The 23,529-nt window shown below is 37.9% G+C and overlaps 1 protein-coding gene across 2 annotated transcripts in view; it reads right to left on the reverse strand.

The window, feature by feature from the left end:
- Nucleotides 1-532: 532 nt before the first annotated feature.
- The window catches only part of LOC107553735 (uncharacterized), a 31,995-nt gene continuing 8,998 nt past the window's right edge, over nucleotides 533-23,529 (reverse strand). For both annotated transcript variants that reach the window (XM_016236052.1, XM_016236053.1), the window contains 4 exons: nucleotides 14,854-14,935; nucleotides 12,423-12,898; nucleotides 7,180-7,233; nucleotides 533-1,680 (listed from right to left, as the gene is read on the reverse strand). In XM_016236052.1, coding sequence (XP_016091538.1) covers nucleotides 1,555-1,680; nucleotides 7,180-7,233; nucleotides 12,423-12,898; nucleotides 14,854-14,935 — 738 coding nt within the window. In that variant the 3' untranslated portion in view covers nucleotides 533-1,554. The remainder of the gene's footprint in view (nucleotides 1,681-7,179; nucleotides 7,234-12,422; nucleotides 12,899-14,853; nucleotides 14,936-23,529) is intronic.

The raw sequence follows: 23,529 nt of genomic DNA on the forward strand, positions 1-23,529 counted from the left end.
ATTCCCCTCATTTGAGGCATAGAGACAGAAAAGGACAAATTTTCACATGTTGCAAGCATGTACTGCACTATATGCCCCATAGCTATATTTCAAAAATATTGTTCACCCTCTGGTTGGCCTAGCTTATTGACCCTTACACGGGTTACAACTGCAGTTTACATTCAGTAAAAAGTATTGAAGTATGCTGCTAAATACATTACATCCACAATCAAAATGCTCAGAAGGATTGGTTCTGAAATATGGATAGGATTGCTGCTGTCCATATTTAAGATCACATGTCGAGTTCTGTACTTAATTTTCTACACGTCAAAAGGATAACACAAAGGCTATGTTTGGAACGGTATACTAGCATACTCATCTTATTATTTCTGCTGTATGTTGTTTGTATAGTGTGAACAGTATGCACATTTTCTGGAAAATACTATATCTCACAGTACACTGTTCGACTTAAACTTCTATTTCCAATGTGATTAATAAACCAAAAGATTTTTTTCCAGAAATTAATTAATGCAAACTAACCCTTCCCCCCCCCCCAATATTAACAACATACTGTTTTCAAACATTTGTTGTAAATATAATGTACCCATGTTTCACATGATATTTTTTTTAAATAGTACACTGTATACAATGTGTATTTTGTAGTATGCAGTACGCTAGTATTCAATTCAGCCACTCTGTGTATGATTTCATCCCTGGTGTGTTTAAACAGTGTCAAAATATTTCATAAACTAGATATCGATGGTAAAAGTCATTGTATTTAGGTACATAGTACTGAGTATGCTACATAGTAAGGCGCATGTTTAATATATGATTTTAGTATAGTGTTTTTTTTCTTCTCGTTCTTCATTTAAGATTTAATTACTTTGGAATACACATCAGATAATCAGTTCTGATTACTGATACATTGTTATGGTCAGACTTGCATAACATCTGAAGTTGAACAATGACTTGGAATATCTGGCCTGTGTTGTCATTATATCTGATTGTCTGATCTGATTGTTGATCTGATTGTTAGCTTTCCAGTTTATACTGTTTATAGATCGAAAAACTCTTATCAAAAATTAATTAAGGCCCATTCTGGCATCAAACTGATTGTCTCTCATCACATTTTGCCTAAATGTGGTCTTACATTTTACTCTCAATCCGATGGTCTCGACATAACCATGTGGCCCAATCTTGAGACGTTATCTACGAACCACTGACCAATCTCTCCTCACTCCTGTTAAACACATCAGAGAGACCAAACCATTTGGTTGTGGTTTTATAGATAGCGCAGTGGTCATGGCCTTGTCATTATAATAAGTTCTAAGTGGGTTTCCTGAGAGAAAGAGAGGATGAGATGGATAAAGGCAAAAGGTTGCCGTCTCCTCATTCCTCTCCTACATTCTGGCCCCGATCACACTTCCTGTTTTGTCAACAGGCCTTATCACAGGGCCTTTGTTCACACTAATATCCTGCAAAATAAAAGCAATGCAAAGATACATTGTCTTTATGTTGGGATTTTTTGGTCCACAAATGTGTGATGTTTTGTCTGCGAGTTTCCAGTCCTTTCCTTCAAGCACATGGAGGTTCCTCCGCAGTCAGCAGGGGGCTGCAAGGCGGAGCATTGCTCAGAGGGCGGAAAGCGAAGATGGATGGATCGTAGGAGTATCGGGGTGCATGACGACCACCACTCAGGTTCTGTGAGGGAACCACAAGAAACAAAAAAGGGTATAAAGGTGAGTTTCCATGAAGTTATACAAAGGCTACTCTGTCATTTTTTTTTTACTCAGAAGGGTGCTCTTGAGCTGAAGGTGGCATTTGCAAGAAGGCCTGAGTGGCCACCACAACTTCTGGTCCAATGCAGTGTAATTTGTAAGAAAGTTCAACACAAAATAAAATATTGAGGATATGTTACACTTGCAAGTGCATTTAACATTATCCCACACCGAAAATCCAGGAAGACTTGGATAGAATTGATAAAAATATCTGTTGATACATATCACAACTTTATCGTAAATGGGTTTTGCAATATATACATACATACACACACACACGGTGTAATTACTTGTGATTGATGCTTATTAGAAATATGACAACTACCTCATTTGCTATGGAAGAACATTATACTAGCGATTTTTGCATAAGCAGTCCATTCCAGTCAATTTGCCTAACTGTCAGCCCAACCATCATCACTTTATGCTTGTATGCTAGATGTTTCTGGCATCTGTGTCTTTACTGTAATTGTATCCACACCCATTTAACTGACCCTGCATTTATGGCGATCACAAAGCATTGCTGGTTTGCCAAACCCATCTGTGACAGAGTTGGGATATCTATGTAGTTGTTCAACAGATCTGCATGATCTTGGATGTTCTATCCAAGACTACTTTGATTTACAGATTTTTGTTGGAATAATGTTTAAAGGAGTCATATGATGCTTTTTTAAAGATCATTATTTGGTGTATTTGGTGTAACAGAATATGTTGACATGTTTTAATGTTCAAAAAACACATTATTTTTGTGTTTATATATTTATATTATATTATTATAGGTCCTCTATGCCCCGCCTCTCTCAAACGCTTCGTTTTCTACAAAGTCCCTCCTTCCGACAAGCGCAGTCTGCTCTGATTGGCCAGCTGACCCAGTGCATTGTGATTGGCCGAACACCGCAAGCACTCGTCAGAAATGTAAGGCCCCTTACCATAATCGCAAGCTTCATCTTTCAAAATAAATTTAAAGACAGAGCCCGAAAGGGGAACAGAGGCGCATGACAGACACAGTGATGAAGCTGGTATGTGTTTCTGATGTGAGCGAAGCGCCAGATTGTCATAGCAAAGTCAGAATTACCTCCTCTCCTAGGTTCACGAAACGGTCGTCCATAAAATGCATTGCTGTTCTGTTGTAAGTAATCTTAAAGATTCCTAATTGCATCTACTTTCGGAAAGGCCAATTAAAGTGCTTTTGCTTTCGCCTAGAAACACAGCGTCTCCCTGACAACATGGCTGCTTCAACACTAACTGCGGTTACTGAAACCACGCCTTCTTTCTTTGCGTGCACATTTGGGCGGCATTATGCAACTATTTCCACATAGTGAGGTAGATATGTGGGGGCGTGTTAGAATGAGCCGTTTTAGGGGGGCGTGGCAGAGTCTTAACTTTGATAAAGTATATCTTTAGTCTTTGCAACTTCAGGGATCTTATCTATGCACAATCAGCTTGTAACACTCCAAAGAGAAAGGAAAACTTGAAATCGCATCATATGACCCCTTTAATTTCTGCCATACTTTAATTTAAGATCTGCCATACTGATTTTGTTTAAATTTTTTGCTAAATTTGGATGTAACATATAAAATAAAAAGATGAAATTTGACTAAACAAATAAGTAACCAAATAATGCATTGATATTAAACCACTAAGTAACTAAAACTGGTTTCTTGCCCTTTTTTGTATGTTTACCTCCATCTAACTTTAACTTGCATGCACTACAGTAACATGGTGAACTTTGTCTAAAATGTTCCTCTAGTGTATCATCACTGGCTTACACGACCAAAATCTTTAAAACAAAACCGGAGTAAAACCAAATGAGCAAAACCTGAAAAACCCAGAGAAAGTAAGTGTTCCTGTCTTGGGGAATAAAAGAAGAAGTTAATATGTTTCACATATGGCCAGCTAAATCTAACCTAGCTTAAATTGCACAACTCACAAAGATATATAGGCATGTACCACAAGGTTAAGCTCTTTTCCTGTCAAATAGCCACTCTGTTTGAGGTTTTCAAATCTATCAAGGGGCCAGATCAACACTTCATCAAAATAAAAAAAAAGAGGAGGCCTCAGTGTTTCACTGCAGTGCTACATTATTCCATTTTCAGGAAGCAATGTTCTAGGTTTAATCATTTTAAACTGGTTTCATCCATGCATTCCTAACAGCAAATGACAAACTATCAAATACAGTTCTTTATTTTTACATTTAAATAGCTCTGCGGGCCTAGGCTGACAAATACCTGCAATTGTGGGAAGACTAATTATTATAAACTAATTATAACAAATAGGTCAGGCACTCAGGCTTTCCTAGTACATTTTAAGACCACATAATGCTTTCAAAACATCATACGACACACTATACCCCTTATACATGGGGAAGAATTAACCCCTCAACCCCTAACATCTGTCTTGTCAACAAGTTTGGACCAAAACTCATCCAGGCGATGAGACTGTTTGTCTTCTCTGGCTTCATCCACCAATGACTTTTTTCTCTCTCCTTCTTTGGTTCATTGCTTTCTTGTTTCTGAGCCCTCATACTCTCTGGCCATGTCCCAGACCTCAAACCCCCATGATGATTTTCCCTCTCCCCTAACAGGCCCCCAGATAGCCGCTTCCCTCTCCATCTCTAGCGCTCACCTGGAGCGTGGCCAGCAGAGAGACAGGGGCTCTGAGATAAAACAAGGGGCCCAACCACTACATGTGCAATTGGGAAAGGACAGAAAGTGGAGAGTGAATGGAAAAGCATTATTATTATCAGTGTTGGGCAGTAGCATCACTACATTTCTCAATAGCATGGTGGTAGCATAGCTGTTTTCTGAATCAAATAGCTTTTCAGTAACAAAGCTCTTTTGTTGAGCAAGTAGTGCGGTAGCGTCCACACAAGCTACAATTTCCCAAACATTTCTGAAGCTCGAGCTCAAAACAGAAATACAACTGCTAAGGGTCACTGATCCTGTAAGTGACGCCACCACCATACACGGACCTGTGTAGCAAACAGAAGAACTTCGGTATGACGGTGACTTCTTCTTCTTCTTCGTGTTTTACGGCGGTTGGTCTAAATTGAGCATACCCATGCAAATACAGGTGCATACGCATTCAGTGTAGTGAAGCTTCATTTAATATAGAGTTAAATGCTAGCTTAGCTCACTACATTTTCCAAGTAGCTTGTCCAACACTGATTATTATTATAGGGTTACTTTTGTATATTAGAACTAAATGACAAAAACTATTGATTGAAAAACATTTTCACAAACTGAAATTAATGAGATATTCAAATAAAATAAAACAAAAAAGTATGACTTAGGGGTTTAAGGGGATAAATGGCCATTAATATTAAGTAATATTATCGATTTAATCATGATTTATTGATTTATTCTCAATCAGATGAGAGTAGAGCTGGATAATGTCACTAACTTTGCAATTCAATGACATTACTGTCTTCTGAAGAGTTGCTTATTCATTGAAAAAAAATGTGCAAAAAACAATATTTACTCAGAAATCACATTTTCACAATTAATTAAAACAAGCTGCAAGTAACACACTGAATTATATGTCAAATTCTAAAGTCGAAACATTGAAATAGTATTTTCTTCCATGTTTTAATTACAACTTCAATAATGTTTATTTACAGTACAACTTCAATTGTTTTATTATTTTATAAATGATGAACTTCACTTTGAAGTTGTGACACTGACACAGTTAACAAAATAATTAAAAAACTAAATGGAGCTGAATAATGACACCTGTCTTTTGTAGAACTGCTTTATAGCTCAAATTGATCATATCTATCTATGCTATCTTCACATGGAGAATTTTCAGACCTAGTTTGGGAGAAGACATTCAGTCCTCCTGAATATATTGCATTGCTGCATTCACATTAGAGAATTTAAATACAAAAGGTTATGCTTTTTTTTTTAAAGATGTGAATAACTGACTCATGTTATGCTGAATTCTCAAATCATTCATCGACCATTGCTAAAAGCTTCTAAAATTACATTGAAATTAAAATGTGAAAATAATATTAAAATAATACATTCAAAAACACTAAACTATAATAAGCTTCATGCGAAAGTAGTGAAAGAAAAGAAATAGAGAGCCTGAAATGAACAGTATATGTGGCCACCCAAGGAGGATTTTTTGAGTGTGTCTGATCAAATAGATATACATAATATGACAATCAAGGACAACAGGCAAAGGAAAAGAGAGTGGGAAAGCAAAGAGAGTGGGAAGAGCGAAAGAAAGTTGAAAACAACAACAAAGTGGAGGAGTGAAGCGATGAACATCTTTCTCTCTATGACTGTAGATCCTACAACAGCCGGCACTCTATAAATGGAAAATGACTTCATCCTAACACACACACACACACACACACACACACACACACACACACACACACACACACATCCTCTCCCTTTTCATCCCTAGCTCCTCACCTCTTTCCATTAATCTAATAAAAATGGTCATCCAATCTCCTACAGATGAAATGGAGGTTTCTGGATGTTCAGTAGAGATAAAGACAATTATGCAACAATTATTTTACAAATAGAACATTCTATAGAAAGTAAATCTGCATTTCAGAAAGCTAGAATAATTTGTATTATTCTTTTTTTATTATTATTATTATAACATTTTAGATATGAGAATATAATATATTAGATATGAGAATGCTGTGGTATTTAAATGTTACCGAAAGATATCTCAAAGAATACAATGGTATTACCACTTTTTTTTTTTTGGTAAGGGGCCCCTAAGAGGTGACACAGATTGTGTTTCTAATTCATTTCTCTGACTCCAGCAGCCTGGTCTGCAGCCAGGGTTGCCCAAGAGTTTTCCAGTTCCTGTGCCATGCATGGCAGGAGGAGGCAAGCAGGAGTTACTGTTCTGCAGTCCAAAAGGTGGCGAGCTCATAATGACGTCACACACTGGCATCACTGAGCTCTGGCCTTCTGGACCAGTGTGACGAGTGCCAAAGAAACACCCGGGGTCCACGGCCATGGCTATGAGGGCCAGCGGGTGCACTTTGGCCATGCTCCAGTACACCGCCGAAACAAGGCATGCTCACATGTCAGTGTTTTATAAAGCAATCTAACCCCTCTCATTCAACGAAATCATGCTACTACTGTTTTATCAGATAAAACTGAACCAAGACTAGAAATTTTTTAACCATAAAAAAAATATGAAAACATGTTCCATGTATTCATAAAAAAACATGTTCTACAAGGTTTGAAAACCAGATAATGTTCAAATATTTTTTTTTTTAAATTGCACATATATTTTTTGTCAACTTTTTGAAAAGTGTGCTTATGCAATCATTCTTTATAATAGATGAGACTTTCTTTAATATTTTGTTATCTAATGCAGTGACATTCATACAGTGTGGTTGAAGTGTCTGAATACTTTTTTGGGGACACTTTTTTTAAATTTTTGACACACTCACCCGAATCTTGATAGTCCTTGTTTTCCCTCCACAGTTCTTTTTTAGAAGCATTTTCTGAAACAAAAAGCAGAAAGTAGAAATTGTGGTTAAAATGAATGCCATAAACCTTCCGTAAGTCTATACAAAGCCAAACTCCACACAACAGCACAATGAGGAACAAGTTTTCATATTGTAAGTATAAACATTTACTGCTTTTTTGCCCTTGAGCTGTTCTGGAAGAGCCCTGGAAGTTCTGGGCCACTGTTTTATGTAACATAGCAAAACATCCTGTGGGCCACCTCCTCAGGACAACCATGGAAATCGGTTTGCTTTCCTTACCCAGAACTCTACTGTCAGTGCTAAATTAAAGCCTGGTGACTCAAGAACAGAGGTTAACAGGAGTCTAAGCTGTTCATTACACTAAAAACAATCAGTGATCCTCATACAAAACTTTTATGATAAACCCCCCCCCCTGCAATGAATGAAAAATTCGACATTATTTACCCTCATTTCAAACGGTGTGACTATCTTTCTTTTGTAGAACAAAAAAGGGGATGTTTAGCAGAATGTTCAGGCTGCACCAAGGACCAGGGCTATCAATGGACCAAAGGCAGTTTTACAGTTTAAAAAGACAGTTTAAAAGTAGTCCAAAAGACTCATGTGTCATATTCCCATTTTATAAACAGGAACGGACTAAATTTAAAGGGTTAGTTCACCCAGAAATGAAAATTCTGTCATTAATTACTCACCCTCGTGTTGTTCGATACCCGTAATACCTTCGTTCATCTTCGGAACACAATTTAAGATATTTTTGATGAAATATGAGGGCTCTCTGACCCTCCCATAGACAGCAACGAGAATACTTCTTTGCGCAAAGAAAACTAAAACAATGACTTTATTCCACATTTTCGTCTCTACTGCATGGTAATTAATGACAGAATTTTCATTTCTGGGTGAACTAACCCTTTAAATTTAGTCCGTTCCTGTTTATAAAATGGAATATGACACATGAGTCTTTTGGACTACTTTTAAACTGTCTTTTTAAACTGTAAAACTGCCTTTGGTCCATTGATAGCCCTGGTCCTTGGTGCAGCCTGAACATTCTGCTAAACATCCCCTTTTTTGTTCTACAAAAGAAAGATAGTCACACAGTTTGAAATGAGGGTAAATAATGTAGAATTTTTCATTCATTGCAGGGGGGGGTTTTTTATCATAAAAGTTTTGTATGAGGATCACTGATTTTATCAAAAATATCTTAAATTGTGTTCCGAAGATGAACGAAGGTCTTATGGGTTTGGAACAACACAAGGGTGAGTAATTAATGACAGAATTTTCATTTTTGGGTGAACTAGCACTAAGTCACTGATTATCTTGAGTGAACTATCTCATTCACTCTGAACGGTTTTGTTGTGTGAAAAAAAAATCTGCATTTTTTCTTTTCCACAAAACAAAGAGCGTCATACACAACAATAACAACCCATCATTAATGATGATGGAAATAACCCTCTGTTTCTTTAGCGATCATTTAAAAACATCATATTACAAACAGGGCTTTTCATTACAGTAAAAACAACCAGCTTTCTTCATAGCTTGTATATACTGGTAATAATAAATCTATGAGAAAAACCTAAAGGAAGATTAATGCACATTTCAAGCAGTGTCTTTGTTCTACAAGGGAAAATCCCAGTTAAAAAAACAACCCAGGAATTGTCAAATTTGTCCAGATCTGAATGACTGGAAGGCAGCCATGATTAAAGGCCAAGTGGAGTTTGAAATGAGCTCGGCCTCATTTCAAAGTTCCCAAAAAAGGAGATAATGTCTGTCAAGCTCACTCAACCATGGAGGGCCTCATTTAGACATCTGTCAGACAACCCATTCATTTCACTCAAACAATAGCTGGACCCCTGCATTTGAGATATAAGTAATTGCATATGTGCAGGAATGGATTAGTTGGTAAGGATTATTAATGAAAAACATACTAACACATTAACATAACAGCTGTCGTATATAATTAAACATGTGAGACGTAGAAGAGAGAGGCTGGACGTGGATTATTTCATGTTTACAACTTCAGCCAATAATGCTGATAAGACTTAGTAAGACTTACTATGTTGTGGTTAAAAAGGGATTTGATTTTTTTTAAATTAAAGCAAAAATATATTTTAGCAGCTCACTTGAATAGTCTGCCATATTGTTTTTCCATCAACACCTCCCATTCCACTTGACCAAGCACACACACACACACACACACACACAGTGCACTCAGAGAGTCATATGGTCCTCCCAGCCATCTTCATTCAGCTCCTCTCTCTCTCTGTTCTCGCCTTTTTGCTCTTTCTGTCTCCACATATCCTTTTTTCCCACTCTGCACAATCTGGCCTGTATATTTGAACACCTGAAGACAAAACTACTAGGTTTACTTGTCCTACTTTGCTGTTTCATTCACTCACAGATTCACTCTATTGGGCTTTTGTTTAAAGTGAGGGAGGGGGGCTGACATCTGTCATCCTCTCTTTCTCTCTGGAGGTGGCGGGCACAAAGCCCTGGAGCACATGGAGTTGTCTGAGTAAGTATAGTTGTGTGCATTGTCCTGCATTGTTTTCAAACTCAGCCATTGAGTCATCAAGAACTGTTGGTCTGGAACAGTATTCTGAAGAGATTTTACATCAGAATCGAAGATGGTCTTTGGAATTAAATTATTTAAGAAGAACTAACTTTTTTCTAGGTTTGCACGATTAATCGAATGCTACTGTCATGCGCATCTTGTCAGTAAAGCCGGTTCTGTGATTAGTAAATCTCCAGCACGTGCTTTCAGATGGAGCAGAATTTACAACACAGAGCCATAGTTCACTGACAAGCTACGCAAAATCGCGTTCATAATCGCAGACGATTTAATCACGCGATTATGAAATCGAAGAAATCGTTCTGCGATTTATGAAAGCTGTTTACGTAGCTTGTCAGTGAACTACGGCTCTGTAGTAAATGCTGCTCCACCTGAAAGCACGTGAAAATACCACATTTAATAACATGTTTTTACTCCAAACTCACTTCATAACGTCAGTCGAGTGTTTGAAATAAATCCTTCTGTGAGATGATGTGGCTTCTTACACAGAATAAGGCACGCAACATATTTCATAGTTTTCTAAGCAGTGATAAAGGCTATGTCGATTAGCACTGCATTATTATATACTTTATTATAATAAAAATTATAATAAGACAAACTCAGATAAACCATATATTGTCATAGTCGTGTGTTTATTAGTCACGTTGAATTAATGAAAGAAGTTAAATCTTCTGTTTATTCAGCTACCGCTACAGGGACTTCCTGGGTTTCTTCTGCGAGGCGTATTTGGGGTTTCAGCGCTAGAGCGCCCTCTGGCCTTCGGATGGAGATTTACTACTGATCACAGAACCGTGCTTCACTGAAAGATACGCATGACAATCGCAGCTTCTGCCCAATCGCGATTTATCGCCTTTGCGATTTCATTTTGATTAATCGTGCAGCCATACTTTTTCCCCCAAGGCATTTTCACAATGACTGGTCCTAAAGTCTTTTTGATGGTTGTATGTAGTCAATTCGCCTCAATCATACAGGGTTGTAACCAGAGTTTCCCATATTATTGCAGAAACAAAAAGTGTCCACATAGTTTCGCCTTAATAGAAAAGTATCTATCGTTTTATAATTTAAAATCTAAACTTAATATACTACTGTTTCTAATGCAATGATATTTACACATTTTTAAGTCTGACTTTGTCCCTAAATACCTTTTTATAATTTTTCAGCCAACTGTCCTATGAATTTATGTTAAATATTCATTCATTTTTATGGTTTTTAAAGCATTATCTTTGAGGGTTCCTTCTATTTGCATTATGCAGGCTTAGACATGGATTGTTTTTCTAAAAATTTCAATTTGTTTTGCAAAAAAGAAAAAGTCCAATACTTTTAGGTGGAAAATCCCTTTAAACTGATCTGTGTAATTTGTTCATAGTTTGTACAGCCATTTGCTGTAGGTCTCAAAGCAATAATGTTTTTTGGTAATATCCTAATCTGATTTGCAAACTCTTCACATTGACACACTAATATGGCAAAGTGCCCCCATCTTTTTTGTCTTTGTCCCCAGTTCATCCATTTGGAAACGGCAAGCATGTTGTAGCTCGGTTGAGAACCGTGCTTCACTGAAAGATACGCATGACAATCGCAGCTTCTGCCCAATCGCGATTTATCGCCTTTGCGATTTCATTTTGATTAATCGTGCAGCCATACTTTTTCCCCCAAGGCATTTTCACAATGACTGGTCCTAAAGTCTTTTTGATGGTTGTATGTAGTCAATTCGCCTCAATCATACAGGGTTGTAACCAGAGTTTCCCATATTATTGCAGAAACAAAAAGTGTCCACATAGTTTCGCCTTAATAGAAAAGTATCTATCGTTTTATAATTTAAAATCTAAACTTAATATACTACTGTTTCTAATGCAATGATATTTACACATTTTTAAGTCTGACTTTGTCCCTAAATACCTTTTTATAATTTTTCAGCCAACTGTCCTATGAATTTATGTTAAATATTCATTCATTTTTATGGTTTTTAAAGCATTATCTTTGAGGGTTCCTTCTATTTGCATTATGCAGGCTTAGACATGGATTGTTTTTCTAAAAATTTCAATTTGTTTTGCAAAAAAGAAAAAGTCCAATACTTTTAGGTGGAAAATCCCTTTAAACTGATCTGTGTAATTTGTTCATAGTTTGTACAGCCATTTGCTGTAGGTCTCAAAGCAATAATGTTTTTTGGTAATATCCTAATCTGATTTGCAAACTCTTCACATTGACACACTAATATGGCAAAGTGCCCCCATCTTTTTTGTCTTTGTCCCCAGTTCATCCATTTGGAAACGGCAAGCATGTTGTAGCTCGGTTGAGTGAATTTGACCCCCTTCCAACTCCCATGCTCTATCCTCTTCCCACCTTTTCCGTTTTCCACATCCATTTCTTGAGACTTTTTGCTGAAATATGTGAGTATCACATGCTGCAATACTATTAGGACAATTTTTAGTGACTAATTTTAGGAAGAATTTCTTCCACATTCTTATCAACCTTTGTACTTTCCTCTGATTTTAAGGGACGGTTGAGCATAGGGTTAAGACTATTAGTGTTTATAGAATATGATACTCAAGGACCAACAAAATATGGTTATATCATCTCTTGCAAAATTACAAAGTTTCTTGTTGGCTAAGTAAGAACTTCAGGGAAAATGAGTGTCCCTTACCTGCTGCATTTTCTCCAGGTCCAAGCTGGGGCGACCTGGTTCCCCTGTGTAAGCGGGCCGGTGCCGCCAGTAAGGCATGGAAGGTTGTTCAAAGTGGCTGAGAATAATGGGCCGGACAGGAAGACGGGCTGGGGTGTGGGAAGGCTTGAGAGCTCGAGGAGGAGAGGAGCTGAAGAGAACAGGGCTGGGAGAAGAGGCGCTCAAGCGAGGTCCAGCCGACGATTCATTTGGCCCACACAGGTCCTTCACCTCCTCGTCACTAGAGGCGCTGCTCATGTCTCCATGCCTGTGCCACTTTCGACCCCCCTCAGCCCCCGTGGCCCCTGCGATGCGCTCCAGCTCCTCTTCAGAACTGTGATGGTCCAAGATTGGGTCCAGGAGTAAACGGAGACGGCGTAAGTGGGCGGGAGAAAGAATGCCCTGATTGTGCTGCTGGCTAGTAGCTAGAGGAGTCAAGGCGCAGTTTCGTCGACGCTCTGCAAGGGGTGTAATATAACAGAAGGATGTCATTTAGCAAGATATAAACTTAAAAGACTTCAGGGACCAAAATACAGGGACAATCCCATGAAGCATCTTGGGTTTGCATGTCTTGCTTAAGAGCACAATGAAATTTAAGTCTTGTTCCTTAAGGGGTTGTTCACACTGATAAACATAGAGGTTAGTTGCTAGTCTATATTAATACTGAACTGCAGTATCAAACTGCATCATGAGGTGGATCACATAAGCTCCACTGTCTTCACTTCTTTGGTAGATGCCATATTGAGTCACTGCTCAGCTAAATTAAGTTCAAACTACAATACACCAAACCACAATAGATTAGACCAAACCAATTTCCATTGCTCTTAGCCTGCAGAGAGTACAGCAGGTACAAGCAAAGTATGATTAAAATGCACAAGTGGTCTTTCTATACTCCAAAAAAAGTTCATGGCTTGGTGTTTTTAACCTACAAGATCAAAGTTTATGTATGTGACAGACTATCGGGTTCAACTAATAACTATTTTGATACTCATTTAATTTGTTGATTATATGGCTCTACTCTAACCATTACTTTTCTTTTAATGCTGATTCCTTGTATGTACACTTCATTTTTTAGATACCCCACTACTATAGATGTAAAAATAACATTAGTTGCATTGCATTAAGGGTTTTAATTTTGTTTCAATAAGAAAAGGTTTAATGCTAATGATTGCACACCTTCTGTTGCAGTCTATTTGATTTATATGCATATTGATATGATAATCCACTCAAAAATGAAAATTATCTCGTTACTTACTATCATATTTGTATTTTTCTCTCACACACACACACCTATCGTTTCACTTCAGATCAACTGTAAAGTGATCGTATGGATAACTGTCATGTTCATTTTGCATGTTTTTTGACGCGTCAACTTTTAGGGACCCATCCACTTGGATTTTATGGACTCACAGAGGTGAATTATTTTTCTAAAAATATCATTTTGTGATCCACTTAAGAAAGAAAGTCATATACATCTGGGACAGGATGAGGGTGAGTAAATAACGAGCGAATTTTCATTTTTGGGTGGAGTACCCATTTAATGATGACAACACTTTAATAACTTACTTTCAGGTTTCAAAACCTTGCTTTTAGAAACATAACAGTAACTTATGTAAATTAGGGTTGGGCCGATAGACGATGCCATTGTCCATCGCCGATGGCTGACAGACATCACGATTAAGCTGACATCGTGATCCCCGTCCCCCCACAACCCCCTCTCCCGCAATCCGCCACATCCCAGTTCTGCGTTCGGAAAGGAAATTAAGTGTACTACGGAAACCCTAAAGGGAAAAAATTGCCTACAAGATGGGAGGATAAAAAAAAGATTTCAATACTTTTTCTCACTATTACATCATTGGGTAAGTATAGGCGACTGTATATAAATTGCGGGCATCAGGGAGCCACTATTGAAACCGCTTTCGATTGCGTGCTCTCATTTTACTTTCACTTTCACTTTCGAGATTCGCAATCACAAGGACTCTATACTATGAAGCGGCAGTACTTACCACACATTTGACAAGATTAGATGTTTGTCATTGGTGCTCAGGATCTGCAAATCATTCGCCATCATCCTATTAGACATTTCTCCTTACTCTGTGTATGTGGTAAGTGAATTTCATGTACTGTAATGCAACAGGCTACCGTTAGCAAGCGGCTAACCTTTTAGTGGCTCCGTATAACACATTATTTGTTTCACGCTTCGGGCACACCCCTAACCCCGCCCCCTGATGTCATCTTCCATCACGATGTTTCACTGTAGACATCGTCCGATGCCAATTTGGTAGACATCGCCCCAACCCTAATGTAAATGTGTTATTCTATGCATTAGCTATGTAATATTATACATTTTATGAATTAGTTGTTGAAGCCCTGTATGCTATAGATATATGCATGTGGCAACACACACACACACCTCTGTCAATCTGTACCAGCTCTTGGTTTTCGCCTTCTGAATCTTCACTCTCCCCCCCTTCCTCACTGCCATGGTAGGAAATCTGTTTAAAAAGCAAAGCAAAGGTCAGACAATCCTGAATCACAATGATACAAACAAGAATACTCATACGGTCACATCCCACAGCTCACACAAGCAAAAGGAAAGTGTTTTTCATGCATCCGTATTCAAGTTTAATAGCATAAAAGCACAACAAGACCAGTGACTAACATTTTTTAGGAAACCTTCTAATATTACAAAGGGTGAGACAAACATATGCAGTAAGTGCTGAATGTTTCTTGCAAACAATCCAACCTAAACAAACGAATTATCAATTTACTCAGAAACTTTCTAAAGAAAATCTGTGTGATGATTACCCATGCAGAAGATGCCTTCAATATGCAAGGGTGATGTGGGTGGTTGCCAGAGCAATGCTGTGGTTGCTAAGGTATTGAGTGTTTTTAGTATGTTATGCTTCGGTTGCTAGCATGTTCAGAGTGGCTCAAGTCTGTTCCCTTGATATGCAAGTCTATGGGATTTTTTTGGGTGGGCCCATTTCATAATTTTCCTGCTGAAAACCTGAAGACTGGTTGTTTGAAGCAGTAATAGAACACCTTAATAATCTACTTGAATCATGCCACATAATGTGATACATCAACGTTTAATACCTAGTACGCACAAAATTTTCAGTAATGCTTGCCTTAGAAATCAGCACTAACTATTCACAGATCCACACCTCAACTGAGATGAGAGAAGGTGTGATTAGATTAGAATGTGTGTTAAAATGGAAGAGATGTGCTCAGTAAAGTTTGAGTAAAGATCCGAAAGTGTGAAAAGGAGAAACAGAGCATGAGGTTATGAGAAGTAAAAACAAGAGGCACACCCAATACCACAACACCAATTGCTATGACAGCTTAGCTGTGTCCCATTGTAAATTCATTTAGACAAGATTATTTTAAGAACAAAACTGATTAAAAGTCTATCAGCGAATGAGAGAATGGAACAGAGAGAAAACCCAACAGATTGCACCAGTAAAGAGTTAAGTAACACTGCACGGTAATTACCTTGTCCAAGCCCAGCTAACCAGCTGCCATCTGTTCTCAAGTACACACACACACAACACACCCCACTTCTCTTCTCATTTCTTTCGCCTTTCACTAAGCAAACAGTGAGAGAAACTGAATGACTCATATGTGTCACTCTTTCTCACATGCACTAAGATCTCACGGCAGCTCAGGGCCCCCAGAAGAGCCATTTCCACTCAGCAAAATACAGTCTGTCTCGGATCTCAAAGTCACCACAAATTACCATTCCTCACCACCAAAACCCCTGCCAGACACTGTCTTTGGTTGTAAGAACCTATACTCAAGGTTTTCATTTAGTATTACGTACTTAGAAATAGGCCTGTCGCAATAATCAATATATCGACTTATCGCGCAATATATGTACATGACCTCAATAATTTTTGGTGACGCAATATATCGCCCATTATATTTACTTAAAAATTAATGTCACCATGTTTTGTACATTCCACTTGCGCCTGCGTCTTTTGCAGCTTCTCGTACATAATGAAAAGATGCTTCTACAAAAGGTTTCAACTGCAGATATGGTCTTGTTTAGGGATCTGTGCCTTTGTGCATACGGACATCTGACTGCTGAGTAGTGATTGTGTTTCTCAGCAATAGTGTGCACCCTTCATTTACAGAGAAAAGAAGGTCAGGAAAAAATCTGCAGATGGAAAAATCTCCATAAAAGTTCTTTGTGCAGTTTTCTTTTTTTCTACTTGTTACTTTGCACTTTTTGTTAGAAAATGTTTATTTATAATTTATTCAGGTTTTTTAAGATATCTAAAATGTTATACTTAATTTCCATGATCTAAATATTCTTAAAAATTAAAAGTTTGTTGTCATTTGGAAGTGTGTAGGCCTTCTTGCATTATTACGCTGTTACATTATGATTATATATTCTGTGGCATAAAATGGTCTTTAAAATGACAATAATATCGCTTATCGCAATTATTTCTGGGGCAATATATCGCACAACAAAAAGTTATTGTGACAGGCCTACTTAGAAACTATGGCCCATTACACACTGTGTTCGAGAGCATTGCATAAGTTTTAGGGGTGATAACTATACAAATAAATACAGATTGAATGCCCTTATTGCTCCATGTGTGTACAGAATACACAAGTCAGTCCCACTAGGAGAAAAAATAGCTGTTTAGTTTGCTTTTGTTGCAACCAGAACTTTCCTGGAAAGAGTTTGGTTGTATAAATATCATGCCTGAAAATTCTGTTTGTACAGAATCGAATTACGAGTATTACACACTGAGAGGGGAGAAGGTACAACAATATTCATCTGCAGTAGAAAATGTATTTTCAAAATTGATTATTTAGTGGGTTAGTTCAGGAAACCCATATATAACTAGGCTGGTTTACTGTAATAACTGCTCAGACATGTTTCTTTGCGATATATATGGTTATTAATACGCAGTCCTTTAATAAGGTAACCGGACAGATATGTAATAAATAAAACGGCTAAATAATGTACTGTATTTTGAAATCTATCATTGAAGTTGTTGGATTTGTTATTTTTTGGTAGTGGAAACCAAACAAGATATATCCTCCTATACTTTCACTGTAACTGACCACCATTCTCACAAGTACATGAAAAGGCAACAAATAGGTTACTCAGTGTACACCAATTATTTTTATTCAACCACAAAAAAAAAAAAACTGGTTTGGACACATTGTGAGTCTACAACTTGCGTCACCTGTACAGTTCACGACCAAGGTTGTGTAAAGATCGCAATATATCAAAGTTTTGAATGATAATACATTTAAAAAGAGTAATATTATTGTATGGTGACACAGATATTGATATATTTATCTCCATGTCCTTGCAGATTCTTCCTCCTACTGCAAGGTTGTATTGCCACAACAAAAGAGCAATCACTGGAACAAAAACCAAAATATATATATATAGAAAAAGCATGAAAAGCTCATAAACAACACCAGAAAACCTGTTTCTGAATGTAATTATATACAACAAATAGACTTCTTTTGGGTATAAATGCACAGTCAGCCTGTCAATATTGAAAAATCAACCTTGACACTGTGATCTTGCATCACTCTGAAGGAGTTTACGTTGTCATAATGACCAAATGTTTATTAATGGTTTGGTTATGTAAGCAGTTTTGCCATGCCAATAAAGCAAATATGACTAGGAACTGAAATGTATAGCCTATATGCGAGCCTCATCTGTACACACTGGCCTCCTTGTGTCAAAGCTCTCTCAAATAGGCAGAGTGTGACACAATACCAGCGCTACAAGATGCTGGCAAGTGACCTTGGCTTAATGGTGACAGCCAATCAATAGATCCTGGGAGCGTTCTTATACATCCAGCCTCGCCTCAACTCGTTTCAGTGTCAAGAGAGAAAACACTACTGATACTTAGTCAACTTCTGGTTCTTTGCCTGCACTGAAAAGCTCTGATAAGATCTCATGGGTGTACAAAAAGCTGCTCGAAAAGTAAAAAGCAGTTCCAGTAGTGCATAACAGAAAAACAGGCTCTGTGTATACTCCGTCTGAGGCAGAAGGTAATGTCTTTTAAGCTAAATAGTGATCTGACATATTATGTTGGCTAGTAAAGGACCCCTAAATACTGTACAAACACACGTGCATACACGCAGTGGAATGACTGGACTAAATACCGCAGCACTGCATGAGGCCTGTTTCCCAGGGAACAGCCCCCAGATGGGATGACAACATCTTCACAGGGGATTATGGGATGCATGTGTTTAAGTGAAGATATGTTAACAGAGCTATTGTCAAAATCATCAGCATCAGGGCCAAATTACCCATTAAGCTATTCACTATAGTTCTGTCAGGACCACTATCGTCAAAATGATAGATACTTAGCATAAAGTTTGGTTTGGCAGTATGGTTCTGTTCTGGGCAAAATACTCCCTGCCCATCCATGCAGCCTGTCATGAATGAGCAGGGAGAGCAGCAATAATAACCCCCCTAGGGTTAACAGAACAGAACAAGGCAGATACCGAAATGAAAGTACAGCCTGTTTTTTTCTCAAATAATTGTTTAGGCAGTATCAAAATGTAGTTCAAAGGAGGCCAGTGCTCTCATACCACTGGCTTCGAAGATTCAAGATACATGAGATCCAGCATATTGCCTCATACTACCACAGTATGTTTTTAAAAGCTATTCACAGTATGATTCTGAATTTGAAAAAGAAGTAGTTTTGAATAAACGTCTCTCATCCTTCACATTACTTCCACCAAGTTCTAACCTAACAGTAGGATAAGAGTAGGATGTTTATGAAAGTCAAGCAATTTACCTTGGTGCATTAATATTATAGTCCAACTGAGGTACAGACACTTATATTTACACATTTAAAGGTTGCGAGTAATACCAGCAGCTGTGTTATTAGCTGTAAAAATTTTAATATTTAAAGAGGTCATCGCCTTTCCTAATAATGTGCTAGTTAGCGAGTTTTGCGATGAATGTGACTAAAGTTTACCGTCTCTCAGAGAGCAGCTCGGAAGAGAGGGGCGGGGCGAGAAGAGCTCATTAACATTTAAAGCGGAATGCAATGTAGACAGAGCTGTTTTTAACAGGGTAAAAACAGTGTTGTTTTACACTACCATTGAGAAATTTTAAACAAACTATGTTACAGACTTTTCATTAAGACCCTAAAGAATCATATCAACTTGTGGAAAACGGGCATCCGATGACCCCTTTAATGCGATTTTAGAGCTGCAACTATCAATTAAGTACTCTAGCTTAAGCACACTAAAAATAAAGTTAAAGGGGTCCTATTATGCTCTTTTACAAAGTCTTGATTTTGTTTTGGGGGTGTACTAGAACAGGCTCTCATACTAGGTTGTTCGAAAAACACATAATTTTTAACATATTTGACATTATTACAACACCTCTCTCCCCAGTCTGGCATGAACAGCTCGAATAGTTCCTGTATCAAATGACGGCCCGCCTTCTGAAATACGAAATGTGCTGTGATTGGTTAGCTGGGCCAGTGTGTGTTGTGATTGGCAGCACTCGGCGCCTGGTCGGGAAATGTCACGCCTCTTACCATAGCTGCCTGCAAGCTTCAGTGTAAATATTGGGTCAAAATCAAATCAATTTGAGCGCGATTTAAACCCGGACGATTGTAACCACTCTAAGTTTGTCTGCTTTGGGAAAGCTAGCGTGTCTCCGACATAGTGATAACACTCGTTGCCTTCTCTAGTGCAGCTCAACCAGGTCTCGTCCCATTGATCAATATTTGTGATATCACCACTCCCGGAAAATATGCGTTGTAGTCCAAACGAGTTGTTCGTTGTAGTTTTTGAAAAGTGATTTCTGTTAAATAAAATATCTCCTTTTGAAGTGGACTTTGAGCTTTGTAACTTTGCAGATCTTTTTTATACTCAAACAGCAACATTACAGACTAACTAAAGTTGAAAAAGTGAAAAAGCATAACAGGACCCCTTTAAAGGAAATTAAAAAGGAAAGACTTCAGTTCTCCATCATGGTCACTATTTAACTTTGCCTCAATGGCATAATTTAAAACTTCAACAGGCCGCACATTCATCCAGTGGCTGGTTATTTATCTGAATAACTGACATACAAATTTAGTAGGGCAGGTGAACAACACAGGCATGTGGCTGTGCTTGAATGATTTTCTTTGTAACTTTATATGATAAGAGCACCACAGTGCAGGGCCACATTTTTGCTCGGGGTGACATGAGGTTGGTAAGCACCCATTTGTAGCAGTTCTTTTCAATGTACATGTTGAAACTTAAGTATGTTAAATCAATCCAACATAGACAGCACTGTTTACTAACATAAATGCATGCCTTTCTGCAGGGGAGCTGTACTCATGTAGGTGTGAATCACACGATTGGCGGTTTCCAGCCCAGCCCGCTCCCTCTGCATTTGCATGGCTTAAGCAGTGGACCTGAAATCACATTTTGTTAGTAATGCCGGTTCTGTAATCAGCAGTAAATCATCATCATCACGTGCTTTCAGATGGAGCAGCATTTACTACACAGAGCCGTAAATTCACTGACAAATCGATTTTATTGCGCGATTATGAAATCGAAGAAATCGTTCGCGATAATGACAGCTGTTTGCATAGCTTCTCAGTGAACTACGGCTCTGTGTAGTAAACGCTGCTCCATGCGAAAGCATGTGAAAATACCACATTTAATAACATATTTTTACTCCAAACTCACTTCATAACGTCAGTCGAGTGTTTGAAATAAATCCTTCTGTGAGATGACGTGGCTTCTTACACAGAATAAGGCACGCAACATATTTCATAGTATTCTAAGCAGTGATAAAGGCATTGCATTATAAATACTTTATTTTAATGAAAATTATAATAATAATAACTCAGATAAACCATACCATTGTCATAATCGTGTGTTTATTAGTCACGTTGAATAAATAAAAGCAGTTAAATCTTCTTTTTATCCAGCTAACGCTATAGGGATTTCCTGGGTTTCTTCTGCGAGGTGTATTTGGGGTTTCAGCGCGAGAGCACCCTCTGGCCTACGAATGGAGATTTACTACTGATCCCAGAACCGTGCTTCACTGAAAGATACGCATGACAATCGCAGCTTCTGTCGAATCGCGATTTCGATTTATCGTGCAGCCCTACTTCATGTAAATAATTAAAAGTATGACAGTGCTATGGTGATACATTACATGATACTTAACTCATGGTGCTAAATGTTTACCACATTCATTCATGGAATTGACATAACACTAAGACATACTTTAAAGAATAGAATGGCACCATGTCCCAAAAACAGATTTTTTTGTGATGTGTTTAGGGATAACAGATTATAGTCTAATAATAAACAAATAAAAAAAAGACCAAAAAAAGGCAAAAAACATTCCAAGAAACATTAACACCATTCATTGTAATGAATTTAGGATGGAAATGTCCCTTAAGGAATGATTTCTTTGGCTTTGAATTCAATAATCCCTCATTGTAGTGAAGTATAGGATTCAAAATTGTATGATTTAATACAAGAAGTGTTTTTGGTATCCCTAATAGGCGGGTTATCTGGTTTAAAATGTATCTCAGACATTTTCAGCATAAACTAGAACAACCCGTTTGCATTAACATATGCAACAAAACAGCATTTGCATGAGGATTTGATGCTGACCACAATGCACTGCTCTTGCAGGCAGAGCTGTTTGCATAGTTTATGGTTTACTCTCTGTATCCTCCGGCCCTGTTTGAGCTCATAAATTGTAGGGTTGTCAATGTGTTTGTATATGTAACATAATCAGCTGCCTTGTAGCCTCAGGGTCTACAGTAGCATCCTGCAAAGCAGTCTGGGAATGAGAGAGGCAGGGAGGTGCCACTGCTGTCATGGCCTTCTGGATTAGCATTGGCTATTCTCATTTGAATGTGTGGGGTAGATTAGGGTCAGCAATGACGGTCGTGGATTACAAGATTTGGAGAGGGTGTGTGTGAATATGATATCAGCTCAGAAAGCTGTTGGCGCACAAATGAGCTGTTAGTGTGATAATGCTCAAAGGTCAATGACATGACAGTCTTAACGTCATTATGAGGGCACCTAGGCATGTCCTAAAACAGAAAAAAAACAATGCGCATACCAGCGCAATAAAGTAACAATGCAGTAAATTCTATCCATTATGTGTCCTGGAACACGTCAATAGGTCCTGATTGTGCAGTGGCTCATAATGAGAGGTGCTCTAATTGATTACTGTTGACCTTTATTACAGCTTGCTAAAGGTGAAATGTGTCATTTTAATAATATACTTTCAGCTTAAAATGCAGAGAAAACTACAAGTATACCATTTGTAGACCAATAAACATGAGGTACGTTGGCTCTATCAAAACAAACCAGACGACACAATCATCTAACGGCAGTTCTTAACTATTTTAAGTTTTGGCGAATTGGTGGCTAATCTCTAAGAATTCTAACACTCTCATTTGTACATTTTCATACAATCTGCATACTCCACAGTCACAGTTATGTTTAGGTTTGAGGTTAGGGTTGGGCATTCATGCTTAAAAAAAGATCATATACAAATTCATATGAAATCGCCACCTCGTAAAATAGTTATGTTTAACCTTGAGATCAGGTTGGATCAGCCCAACACAGCAATATTGGCTCAAGCAATGGAGTGAATTTGGGGTGGGACTATCTATTTGTATCAGGAAACGAGAGTGTTGACTGTTCATTGACATCCTGACAAGGACACCTGGAAGTGATGTGACAAAACTATTAGCCTAACGCATAACCAGAAATTGCTCCAAATTAACTAAAATAACTTTATAGCTCAACTGTCTTAACCAAAGAATTAGTCATCAAAAATATAAGCGTCACATTTCTGATTATAAATCCCCCACGTATTTGCCTGCTAGGCTTCCACTGCTTCTATTCCAAGTGCATTGCTGTGTAAACACATTTTTTATTTATCTTCATAAACAAGGTAGTTCCTATGGTAATCAGCAGCAGATCAGAGATGTCTTAAGATAGATATTAAATTATATTTCACCCAGAACATGCAAGTGTTACTTTGAATGACATAATAAGTAGTATAGTAAGTAGGTATCCTACAACCCATAGAGACCAGAACTTGCCCTAAATTACCCTT

This window comes from Sinocyclocheilus grahami, unplaced genomic scaffold (assembly GCF_001515645.1).
Source record: "Sinocyclocheilus grahami isolate Dianchi unplaced genomic scaffold, SAMN03320097.WGS_v1.1 scaffold479.1, whole genome shotgun sequence".
In the NCBI taxonomy this organism is placed as follows: domain Eukaryota; kingdom Metazoa; phylum Chordata; class Actinopteri; order Cypriniformes; family Cyprinidae; genus Sinocyclocheilus; species Sinocyclocheilus grahami.